At 39.2% G+C, this 13400-nt stretch overlaps 1 protein-coding gene across 1 annotated transcript in view; it reads right to left on the minus strand.

The window, feature by feature from the left end:
- Positions 1 to 13400, minus strand: part of gbe1a (glucan (1,4-alpha-), branching enzyme 1a) — a 126657-nt gene that overhangs the window by 47844 nt on the left and 65413 nt on the right. The window contains exons 9-10 of the mRNA XM_066651597.1: positions 13165 to 13292; positions 10665 to 10763 (exon numbers count right to left, since the gene is read on the minus strand). Of these exons, the coding sequence (XP_066507694.1) occupies positions 10665 to 10763; positions 13165 to 13292 (227 nt within the window). The remainder of the gene's footprint in view (positions 1 to 10664; positions 10764 to 13164; positions 13293 to 13400) is intronic.

Consider the following 13400-nt stretch of genomic DNA (forward strand, 5'->3'; position numbering starts at 1 on the left):
GTTACAGGGATCACTGGACCAATTTAAGAGCTTAAAATAACTTGATACCTTACTCTGAAGGCTTTGGTTTCCACCAGGCTTAGTGGTGACCAAGAAGTTTTCATTGTCTGCACTGCCCATGGACAAAAATGCCCAGTGAACTGTGAATAACCAAAGGATACACCTCCTCACAAACGTTTCATGCATAGCCTTCATGTACCTTTAACCATCGAATAGTCTTTAGTTCATTCATAATTAAGGCTGCATGGCCCAACACATAGGACATGGATGACAAATGACAGAAGCCTATAAACATCTATAGAGACTTATTCCAACACACATCATTAACACTTTCTAGGGAGAAAAATTGAACTACTGCTTCTTCTTTTTCTTCTTCTTCAAAAAAGGTTATATATACATTTATGCCAGTACATATTGTAAATGCTTACTTAGGTGTGACGTAGCCTTATGAACAGTGACATGCAGTGACAGTGCACTTTTCCACATTAAAATAGTACAGCATCACCCAGTGAGATATTTTAAGGGGGAAAGTGGACAATTGACACTTGTACACAGAGTTTTTAATTACAGAGAAGAGCAGGGAATTGCTTAGATCTTCATCAAAAACATGCAACAGTGAAGCTTTACATGTGGTCCTCCCAGATGTAATAATATTCATTGTCCTACTATCATGCACCAGAAGCCATTTGAACTGATTCAAAATCAAGCATCAAAACCAGCAGAGTTTCCAAGAGAAGTCTCCAGACACTGTTTGAAAACATTTCCTTTATTCACACACAAAGGCTAAGTCCATTCAACAGGAAACATCACTATCTATTAAAGAAGTGCTTTAATCAAGGCTGTGTGTACACGCTAACTCTGTTTTCTCTTTTACTATCACATTGTCCTTGTCCACAACAAAGAACAGCACCAATATAAACACATTTATGATACATTTTTAAAGATGTAACGTTTGGCTGATTTACAGCACTGCAGTCTTAGAGCAGTATGGTAAATATATTTGATTAGCAAAGGCTATTATTCAAGCCCTTTTATGATTTGTTTTTAGTGCCGTAGTTCAACAGCCTTTTTCAATTATAATTTATGCAGTCTTGTAAAGTCGCTTTGTTTTTATGTCTTAATTCTGCAAGTGCCACACATTTAAAGGGCCCATATAATGGAGAGCTGAACAGAAGACTACCTAAGTCAACTAAGCTTCAAAAGGGGTCGGCTATTTTATGTTTCTGTGATGTCATTAAAGCCATCCATACGTGGGATTTGCCAGTTCTGCCTTCTGCACTGAGTCTCACCAGTTTACACTGATGTTATAAGGTGTGTTTAAGCAAGGTTTATGAAAGGGTATTTATAAAGCAGCTGAAAAATGTTATCATTTACAAATATCACTTTTTTAAAATAAATTTACTGCTGTAAAACCAGCACATTTTCATTCTTTATGTTCACGTTATATTTTGCCTTAATTCTTTCTTTTGTATTTTCTTCAGGTTTTCTGAGATTTATACCAGAGGATTTTATGAAAACTGTTCTGTCCCTAAGCACAAAAAACTCAGCAGGTTCTGGTCCCCCAAAGTGTGCATTTCCGGACAAGCTTACATAAGCTTACATGAGCATAGCCAAGACCATATCATACTCGGATTCCAATAAAGATTATTTTTTACAATTATTCTTCTCCAATCTGTGCAAATTTCACAGCCAAATTTGGCCAGCGCAATCTTGTTGACTAAGCTGACCTCTCTTCTTCACAGTGGTGAAGTGGGAAGAGAGAGGAGGCACGGATCCCTCCGTTGTGAAGGCTGAGTCTTCTTTTTGAAAAGTTAGTGTTTGCTTGATATCTGACAAGTTGACAGATATCAAAGAAATCAATCAAAACAAAGCTAAAGTCCAACAGTTTTTCACAGCTTAGGCACTGCAAGCTCTTCCTCAAAAGGAGAACGGATTATCTGGCAAGGGTTTTCTCCCTCTTACAGAGAGCCAGGCTAACACCCACCTTCCAGTGACTTATAAAAGCAATATCTCAGACTCTTATCTGCTCCAAATGTAATGCGCACCATTGCTGTACTTTCATGTTCGGCAGTACAGTTATTTTGAAGACTGTACAGTATTTTGGGGCAAGGTTTGCACTCCTTCAGAGTAATAGGCCATGTAAAAATGCTGAGGAACTGAGGAGCCCCTCTGCACGTGATGTCGAACTCTTCCATGCCCCAATAAAATAATAGGCAGCACGGCCAATAGCTGCCAGACTCAACAAGGAGCAAAGAGACGTAAACAAAGAAACACATCAAAGTTATTGCCATGGCACGCTGCAACCTTGAAGGCTTTCAAAAAAAGCCTGGTGGAAAACAACAACAGCACAAACTTTAAAGGTACGGATGAATTTGAATGTCAAAGCGCTGTGGCTCACCTTCAGAGAGCCTCCCTCTTGCTTTAGAGAGACGGGCTGTACACCACACAAGTACACGCCATGCTTACAGGTGCACTATGCTAATGCTCGAAATGGTATATAATCAGAGCAGATGAAACAATGGCCTACTACATGGAACACTTTCTTGGTCTGTTGAGCCCCAGGCTTAGTCTGGGTCATTACATTCTCAAATAAATCTCATAGTGCTTAAGCCTTCAGAGTCAATACCTGGAGCGAAAAGCTTTGAAGTTCGACCTGGAGGAGCTGAGAATCAGCGCAGCGAGACTTAGCATGGGTCAAAGTTGCTACTGTTTTAATAATTAAGGTCTGCAATGTATGCACAAATGCTTGTATATGATGTTTGTGTATGGACTGTTCAAGTGTGCACATACAGCTTGTTTAATCTTAATAGAAATGCAGTTCCCAATAAAAAAGGAAGCTCTCTATCAGGGCTATACCCATAGAAGCTGTAGAAAGAGAGAGAGAGAGACAATTGAAATTAAAAGTCACAAACGGATTCTCTAGGCCATCTCACAGTGATTTGTGTTTGAACATTATCCTTGTGCACTTTCCCTCAAACAAACCACTGCTTTACTACTGCTGTAATGGTGGAGCAGTCCAGTAGATGGCAGGCTGGCTACAGTCACACTATTGACACGATAAAATGGGACAGATTCTACTGTGAGGACACCTCCATGGATCTACTGCCTAAAAACAAGACTCGGGGAAACAGTGCTGCTAACGAGCAGCAAAATGTGTTGCAACACCAAAGGCTCATCCTACCATCTGAAAAATGTAAGTTGCTGTGTTTATAGCATTAGGAGAACCACTAAAAGTATCAACTCTTTCTGTGTATTCTGTTTACTAGGCAGATTTGAGGTCATCTGGGGTTACGGAACATTTCAAATGCCTATGGCCCAGCTTCTCAAAAGATTTGTAGTGCAAAAATCACATTAACTGTTAGAGAGGGCTTAATGTGATACTCTCACTACCATTTAACACTGATCTTCATACATTTACTGTACATTTTACGGGTTTGACATGTGTTCATATTCAGAGCTTCTTATCATTTTAACTAAGTTTTTGAGTTGAGCTGAAAATTGTGTATCACCTGTATAGTGTGGTGTTCCACCCTGAATAGGGAGTCAAGCCCCATTCTGTTGTTAACGGGTTCTTCCCATCAACCATTACAACACTGAGACCTTGGGGTAACCCAACCTTCATCAGTAAGCATGGGCATGAGCTCCCACAAGTAGAACACCTGCTCTAAAGCCAGCAGGGACAACAGGTGTTTCTAGACTGGGCGCCTGCTAACAGGGTTAGCCTGAAGGCCTAGGGAAAGATCTCACCGTGCTGCTGTTCTGCATTCTAAACTTGATGCGTTCCTTGTCCTTTTTTTTTTTTTTTTTTTAAGCTCACGAAAGCCCCGTGCTTATAATCACCAGGCTCTTTTACCCTATCTCCACAGTTTAAAAGGGAAAATGGAAAATACAGAGCAGGCACTGCAGGCGCTGCACCATTAACTCAATTACCACACATGCTGTTTCCCAATAAGCCTCAATCACTAGTGTACCATCTGACAAGAGTGAGTGCACTGCAATCCTGATAAACAAGCCCGCATCCAGAGAAACGGCACAATTTTATTCCGTTCTGAATCCTCCACTTCTCTCTCTCTCTCTCTTTCCCATGCTCTTTCTGAAAAATAAAAATATCTTTGAGGCTTCTTACAGCTCAGAAAAACCCTGCTAAGGTGCTCAGTGCCTTCCTCCCACTGAGGAAGATGAAATCAGCTCTATTGTACATTATGTGCTTAATCGTGCATCTGGAGAGCAGCACCAGTGGAGAGATTTTAGAAGGAAGGGGTGTTGGGGGAAGGGGTGTTTGAGGGGGGTATGGGATGCTTTGAGAGAACTATGGAGGGTCTTAGACAATTTGGCATAATTTGCTTAAGCAAATTAATCAAATCAGCAGCTGAATACAAATTAAATAAATAGTGGTGGTGGTGGTGAACGAGGGATTTTTAAAGGCCAATAAGGACATTAATCTGTTTTCTAGTGCCACTGCCCGTAATTACAGACAATGGGCCCATTTACCTCCTTAAACTCATTCTGTGCACACGCACACAAACACACAAACTCGTACACACAAACAACTAGAGGAGATAAAAAAACAACCCATTTCACACAGAAGAGCACAATGGAAAAATAAAGCACTATTTGTTTTAATCTAAAATTGAAGTAACTGAGGTGCCTTAAACATCTGAATTCAAATGATTAACAATCTGTCTAACTAATGTTTCAGTGTATGCAAACATGCACACCTACACAAAGCTTGTTTTGAGATGAAAGACATAAGGAAAAAGTAAATAATGAAATCATATTCATTTGTTTTAGCTTTCAGTTGTATTTTACTTTTTTGACTGGAAATGAAATAAACAAAAGTTGGTCTCAGATTTTGCACAGTAGTGTCCATTTTAAGGGTCTAGACATAGATTTTTAGTCCAAACCGCTGGAACTATTGATCATATTTTGTTTGAAAACTAGTTTCGTGGAATTGCAGAAAAAAAGTGTCCATAAGTAGTAGAGCCTGAAGCATGTTATTAGAAGACCTACTTTAACAATGGCAGTAGTTATAGCGGATAGGTGGAGGCAAACCGCAAATCCATGTTATTGTGTCCCAAATGCTCTGTGTTTGAATTGGAGTAGAATTACACCCTTGTTCAATGTGTTGTTGGCAGAGAACTTTTATCTTATAGAGTTTATTAGCACTTTGTTTCTTTCGTCCTGAGCTTGTTTACAACTGTTTCACTCCGTCTTTTAATTTGTGCCTTTTAAATGTTTAGTTACAGTCTTAGTAAATGGAATGATAATTTCAGATGAACTGTGACAGCATGAAGGCTCATTAAAGCCTGTTTGTTATTTCCTCTGTGTTCATGACACCTGGACAAACTTTGGGGGCAAAATAAATGTTTAAAAAAAACAGGAAAAAAATCCATAACCAATAAATCTGTAAACAGAAAAAACCTGGTTCAGTAAACAGAATAGGACCCTATTTTGTTTTAAAATGTGAAATGTAATATCATTACACAGTACTACAGCCACATTTGGACTCTGTATTTAAACCACAGACACACACAGATTATTAATTAGGGGCAGTGAACAGACGCACCAGGAGTGGTGGCCAGCCCAGAGAGCATTTGGGGTTAGGTGTGTTGTTCAAGTGGGCAGCACGGTCACACAGCAGGTAGTGTCGCAGTCACACAGCTCCGGGGACCTGGAGGTTGTGGGTTCACTGCTCCGGGTGACTATCAGTGTCCGCGTGGGTTTCCTCAGGGTGCTCCAGTTTCCTCCCACAGTCCAAAAACACAGTAGTGGAGTAGAAGTGGTAGGTGGATTGCCGACTCAAAAAGTGTCGCTAGGTGTGAGACTGTGAGTGAATGTGTGAGTGTGTGTCATCCAGGGTGTGTTCATGCCTTGCGCCCAGTGATTCCGGGTAGGCTCCGGACCCACCATGACCCTGAACTGGATAAGCAGTTACAAACAATGAATGAATGAAGGTGTTACTCAAGGGCACTTTAGCCGGTAAAGTTACACGACTCCCCTTGCTATGTTTTCCATGTTTTTCCTGATTGTCAGGTTCTTTTGACCTGCTTCTTTAAACTTTAGGCAACTGTTGCCCTCATCTGACCATTCTTTTTGCAATTGACATTCATACATAATAATGTATTATTATTATTTTTAATCTCCAAGCAATGGCTGAATTTTCTCCCTAATTATCACTCATTGCCAGTTCTACCAATTGCCAACATCTTAGACTCTTCGTCAATTATGCATCTATCACAGTAAGTTTTTTGGTGCTAGAAGCTTCTTGCTTGAATTTTGGCTCTCACTGATGAGAAGACCTAGTCACTCACTGGATACTGATCAACTGATTAAAGTATTTAAGGAGTGCTTCCCAACCACAGAACAGAATTAGAATCTATGTCCACTTGAGTTTTTGAAAAGATTTGGCTTTAATTTGACAAATTATTTAGAGGTCAAATAGAAAGCATTGTGCCAGCAGAAAATAAAACTAGCTTCTAAGACTGAACTTTGGGGGCTGTTGCAGGGAAGAGATGGAAAAGCATACACAGCAATTACAGAATATATGCAGAGTTGAAGCTTCTAGTGTAAGACTATATTAATTCATTTATTCATTTTCTGTAACCTCTTATCCAATTCCGGGTCATGGTGAGGACCCTCCGACCCTGGAGGGGGCACCAGTCCTTCACAGGTCGACACACATTCATCACACACTCACACCTATGGGTACATTTGAGTCGCCAATCCACCTACCAATGTGTTTTACTAGACCTCAGGGAGAACTATATTCTAATGATATTTTATTATATATTCAAATTTTATTCTTGAAAGTTGAGTAACTTGTACTTAATATTTCAATTCAAGATTCCATACAGGTCTGTTTTTTTTTTTGCAAAATATTGTTGTATGTTTGCATATATTGTACATAGAGATTTATTTATTTATTTTTTATGGATTCTGCCTTTTATCTCTCAAAGCTCATTTTTTGGTTCTTAAACCATTTGGTTGTAATTTGACACCATTAATGCCTCTCTTCTAGAACTAGTTGGTACTGCTACAAGCCTCGAATTCTCCCTTGTCTTTGATTGAATTTCTCTGCCTAGTTACCTATTCTGCTTCTGCAAGTATGACTAACCTGGCTCCGCTCTCTTTTCCCAAGCAGAGATCAAACTGCAATGCTAATCAGCCTATTGATTTCATTTAGAGAAATGAATAAGCCTAGGGATACGCAACAGCTGGCCTCTTTATGGATGGCTTCTAATGATTTCATTAGGTTTTAGTGAGGTTTCATTACAGATAGTGGACCTTTTCTTTTTCCTTCTTTTTTCCCCCCACTCTCTCTCTCTCTCTCTCTCCATGCCCTTCTGTCCTTAATCAGAGTTATCGATTTGGTGCGTGAGACATTTTAATCTCATGAAAGAGGCATGCGTGGCTGCTCCCTGTCACAGCCCAGCGATCCTCCAACGAATGCAAACCAGAGAAGGAGGCTGATGGGAAAAGGGCAGTGGGTAATGACAGAAAAACACCATGGCAGAGAGGGGAAAAATGGAGATGGAGAGATGGAAAAAGAGAAACATATAGAGAGGGAAAATAGTCCTTTCTGTTATTCAAATACAGAGCGGCCAGTTTGAGCGCCTGTTCCTTTACACCACAGTGAGCCACGGTTTACTCCAACATGACTGCACAGCCTTTTTTCTCCCATCTTTGTTTGGTATTTTTATTTTTCTACACTTGTTATATCTGTTTAGCTCCGTTTAACCTAGTCTGTGGGCCTATTATAACATCAGCTCATCATTATAAGTACAGCTTCCTGTTATTTCAGGTTGTGTCACTGTGTTCAACACTTTTCAAAGTCAGATTAAGTGCAGGTTGGTGGTAAATTCATTGGTGCTGACCTCTAGACTCTAGTATGAACTGTCCACTATTCTGAGGACATTAGCTGTTTGCAATTTTTTGCTTGTCAGATTTTTTTAATACCAGTTACGGCTTCTAGACCGATAAATGTCCTTTCAGACTGTCATTGTTCAGTGGTCTCAGGCCCCATCCACACGGATTGAGATATTCTTAAAAACTGAGATTTTCCTCCCTCTGTTTTTGAAATAAATCCCATCCAGACTAAATAAAAAACATGTGCAATATCATACCGGTCCAGTACGAGGACATGGTACCGCTTAAAAAAGACATCAAAACACCAAGAAGCTTGAGAGAAACACAGGGGTTAGTCCTAAATCACTCCATGCTTCCTATGTAGTGCACTATACAAGTCATGAAAGTACTGAATCTTAATAGTGCATTATATATTAATAAAACAGCATCATTTTCCATTAATTGATACATGCGAATCTGAAATCTAGTGCTCTCTGCATGTATACATTGTAGTTTTATGACTATATGTTAACCAAACACAGGCACACTGAGTGTTTTACCTGTACACACGAGACCACTGAAAACAGTTTTTTCAAAATTCTCCATATTGGATAAAGTTTTCAGTGACAACGCTGTTTTTTTTTTGTTGTTGTTTTTTTTTTTTTTGTGGACAGGAGGCCAAAACTCAGTGGAAGACTTGACATTGTTTTCTAAATATGAAAGCTTTAAATGCTGTTTATCTAATGATGATGGTTTTGGTGGTCTTGCTCTTACACAGTTGTTAGTTTAAAATATACAGAAAAAGTACTTTTAAGTACTGAACTTGGGTTCACTCAAGAAAGTGTTGTTTTTTTTAAAGTTATTTTCCTTTGACATTCCCCTCCTTCAGAAAGCTGATTACCTAATATGTAATCTTCTCAGATATAACTCATGAATGATGAATAACTTGTTTGGACTGAAAATCCATAATATTTCTTCTAGTAGTCTTCAGTTATCCACTGCTGTGATATTCTCCGTTTCCTATTGCTAAGCTACACTGGCTGCCCCCCAAATATCAACTCTCTACATTTATGTCTATTTTATGAGCTCCTCTGGTCATATAGGTGCAAAATGTAGATCTGCAATAAGATATGGTAGTCTATCTGCTGCTCTGTATGCTTTGTTAATCTGTGTTGCACTGATACAAATGGATCAGCCACAGCAGTGCTGCTGTGAGTAATATTAGCCAGGTAATGTGTACTCTTGATTGTTTCCTCTGTGAAACACTTGCTTGTTCCCAAAGAAAAACATGTTTTCTCCTTTCTGACTGTTCAACTTTATCATAGCCTTCTTCAAAACTGACACATTTTTGATCCTCATAACATCTCTGCCTGGTTTGAAAGACAGGCATCAATGGTGGGTGTGATAGTAGGAAAACATGTTGGTGTCTGAAGCACAGAAACAGACAAATATTTGGATAAGAATTAAGATTGCTGTTACTATTTTAGCAATAGTTTTATGCAAAATGTTGAACATCTCTGGTGATCTGCATCTGCAGCTTCCACCAGGAACAAATATATACTCTGTATATCTTGGTGTTTACATTATAATATTGGTGGTCACTTTATAGTATCCCGTGATCAAAATAGTAATTGTTTTTTTCCATATCATTAAAATTCTACAGGACTAATATTACTTTCTCCGATGTTTGGAAAAAAAAATCCTACATTTGGTTCAGATTTGGTGTATTACATAGACACTGGGCTTAGGATGAGTTCACCAAGAGGGAGCAAAATACGTCAAGGAAAGAGGTAATGGCTGTGCCACCACTCCAGACCTTCAGAACTCCTGATTTCCTTCTTTAATATCAAGACATGGTATTAGTAAGAGAGTCACATTCTAGTTAAAACACTTCCTCTGACACACTGCAGATAAATGTCACATTGAAGCAGGACATAAAGCACATTAGGCCTTAGAAACAGTGACCAATCAGAAAAGAAGGATCAGCTGAGATAAGAGAGGAAGGAGGGAAAAAGCAAGGGATGTGCAGTGATAAAAAAAGAGGGTGACCATGTGAACTGAGATGACTGGCTGAGTTTGATTACCCTCTGAACTCAAACAGCAAAGTAAATCAATCCATTTCCTTTATCATTCCTAAAGGCCCTGGGTCACAAACCTGCTTCACATCAAAGGAGACTGAATAAATATGCTCAGGCTCATGTGCATACATCCTTAAACCAGAAAGTGGTCAGAGGGAGGACTGTGAACAGCAACATCAAGCTTAAGCTCACCCCCCCAACCCCAACCAAATTTCAAGTAAAGCTGCCAATGATTATGTGAATAAACATGAGTATTTCAAGCTCAAGGACACATCCATTTACATGAACATACATTTTTATGTTCATGTTTTTATGTTCCTTGCCACAAAAAAAAGAAAATTCTGAAATTCTTGCAAAATGTCTGTGAAAATTGAAATTGAAAGATACAAATTCAATTGGATTGTTTTCATTTCTGTGGTTCCCATCACAGCCCCTCTTAATGTAATTTGACTGTTCCCTACAATAGACAATTTTGCATGAAACCTCAATGGCTTACATCTTACCAATTACAAAAAGTTAACAATAGAAATTCTACATTTTGTTTGTTTTGGAACCCTTCAATTAAATTTGGAACCATTAAAAATACTACAATCGTCTTGTTATTGTCCATTTTTGTTGTTTTAAATCCATTTTTTTCAGAGCTCTGATGATGTGGTCAAAATAATTGGTGGATTGCTTAACCAATAATGACAGCTGTATATGTCTGACATAGGGGTCAATTGTAGACAGAGGCTTACACACCTGAATCCATTTGTCAGGTATGGCCATGGCCAGTCGATAATCAAAGCCCAGTCCACCTTCTTGGATTGGTCTGCATAAGCCAGGCATCCCTGAAACATCCTGTGTGTAATTTTGCATGGAAAAGACACAAAACAAAATTGATAATCGACAAAGCAAAGCATTTTAAAGGACACGTTAAGGTTGAGAAATTCTCTGGGCCAAGATCTGGATCGAGAAATACTAAAGAAGCAGCAATTTTCAAACTCTGTATGTGTGCAGCACATTGCCCTATTGATTAATCCCATGGACAGATGGGCCGAAATTGCACCAATTTGAACATTAGGAGAGAAACTGCTCCAACGGCTGCTTTCATTACAAGCGGCATGGCTCTGGGGCGAGTCGGGAGAGGTGATGGCAAAAGAGCGAGTGGGAGAAAGGCACAGGGAAAGGTGAGAGAACAAAAGAGAGAGGAGAGGAGAGAAAGAAAGAGCAGAGGAAAACAGAAAACTGGAGGGTGAGTAGGACAGCCGAAGGCAAAGCTGGAGGGAGGTGCAGGATTGCGCTCCTGAAGAGCTCCCTGTTCTCCTTGCTAACCGCCAGCTCCTAATTACCCAATTATCATCCCTGTTCCATTAACTTCACCATTCCACCTCCATTTCTCAGGGTGTTAATGCTTTAAATAAAGGCGCTGGGAGACAGAGACAGAGAAAGAGGAAGAGGCGAATCAAATGAAATTTCCATTCTGAAAAGAGGAGAAAAAAAGAGGGTAAGTGGAACAGTAATTGGTGGAAGAGAGAAGGGGAAGAGGTTAGAGAGGCTCTGGAGAGGAAGGGGCCTAAAGAGCCCCAGCTAGCAATGAACTTGTGTCCTTGGTTCTCCTTTTATAAAGCAGGAGATATACTCTGAGAAGTCATAGCTCTGTCATTGGATATAAATTCCAACTAAACATGCAGTAGTGAGTGTGTTTATGTGAATTTTTTTATATAAATTTGCCAATTAATACAAAGTGCTCACATAAAGAGCATGATACTGTTGGCTTGCGAATCATTACAGGCTCCAACATGGGTGACATTTTGTTTTGTGGAGTAAAGTTAATCAACTCTCTTTAATTATTAAATATTAACATTTGTTTTGAATTGGGTTTGAATTGAGAATATAAATTTTGCAAAACAACATTTTGTAATATGGGTTCTGCTCACTTTCACTTCCCGAAGCTGATTCAGTGATGTTTGTGAAAATGTTAATGTTAAAGGAGTATTCATAGGAAATTAGACAAGTTCTCGTCTAAATCAGATTTGTTTCTGTGCTACGGAACATAACATCAAACAAAAACTATAATTAAATATTTAAAAAAAAGGACAACAAACGGAAAACCAATGGCCCGTACTTCCTTACTCCCTACTGAACATGTCCCATGCCTAAGCCCCCTGTCCCATGTCTGGGCCCCATGCCCTTTGACCAAGGGTTCAGAATAGTATGGCACCATGTAACAGTATTAAGGAAGCATATAGTATTATGTTTGATTGCATTTGGCCCAGTCCAGAAAATAGCTTTTTGCATTATTTTATGATACAATAACCTATCTATGTCAGATCACAGTGAGGCACTCAAACTGCACCAACAGCCCCATAATAGCATCCAATTCTGTACAGATCTGCACTGTGAACCACGCACCCACCAACATCATTCAAATAACAAACCATGGTGCTGGGCCACCTTTTTTTGAACCTGTGCATGTGAGATTAATAGATAAAATGCCTGATGTTGTCTGAAAAACTGACGGTTCTGACTGCTGAATGAATATTTCAGGCTTTTTAGGGTGACTCACAGCAGCAGAATGGCATTATGTATTAGCAAATAATTTTGCCTTTTGGCTCAGTAATGCAATTTCAACAAATACATCTTACAGAGTGCAGCTTTAAAAATGTGTGTTCAACAATTAATGGATATTTGGGTTGGTGTTAAATCAGATCCTATTAAACACTGTTATTGAAGTGCACGTGGATTATTGCCAATGTGTAAACATCTTCGAATGTCTTTTCTGAATGTCTAAAAAATTACAATAAAAAGTAGACAATAAAAGTAAACAGCTGAATCAGCAACAAACCAAACCTCAGTGTGCTTGTGGTTATTAAACATATGCTTCGCTGTAAGCAGTGAATTTTCAGAAGCACTGCTCCACTGTGTGCTCTTTGCCTGTTGTGTGTCTGTGTTATATTTGTTCCCATTGAGCGGTTATAGTCTTTATTGCAGTCTTGCAGTCTGTGTATAATTGCATCTTGTCGTTATGATGCCCTCTACGTATCTTTTCTCATGTTGCTGTCTTTGCACATTCTGTTTTGTTTGAAAGGGTTTTTGCTCTTGTTCAGAGCTGAAAGATGTAAGTAACTGTGGAGCAATGTCCAGAAGCATGTTTTGTCAAAAATAAGTAAAGTATGGCTAAGATAGACCTCTGCTACCTGCTTTATCTGCGGCCAGAGAGCTTAAAGCTTATAGAGCAGAATGGGGCAAAGCCCATTACCTCGGCAATGGTAATGCATTGTGGATAGAGCTTGTGAAGAATATAATTGGATAGCATCAGATGCACCACAGCGTCTTCATCCACGTGCATCCCGAAGTATTCACTGTAACTCCCTGAAAACGACACACCTGGAACAAAAATGTTAAAAGATAAAGTTACACAGTAAGTCAAAACTCCAACAATACATTCATTCATTCATTGTCTGTTACCGTTTATCCAGTTCAGGGTTGCGGTGT

The sequence above is a fragment of the Hoplias malabaricus genome, chromosome 18, assembly GCF_029633855.1.
Source record: "Hoplias malabaricus isolate fHopMal1 chromosome 18, fHopMal1.hap1, whole genome shotgun sequence".
NCBI lineage: Eukaryota > Metazoa > Chordata > Actinopteri > Characiformes > Erythrinidae > Hoplias > Hoplias malabaricus.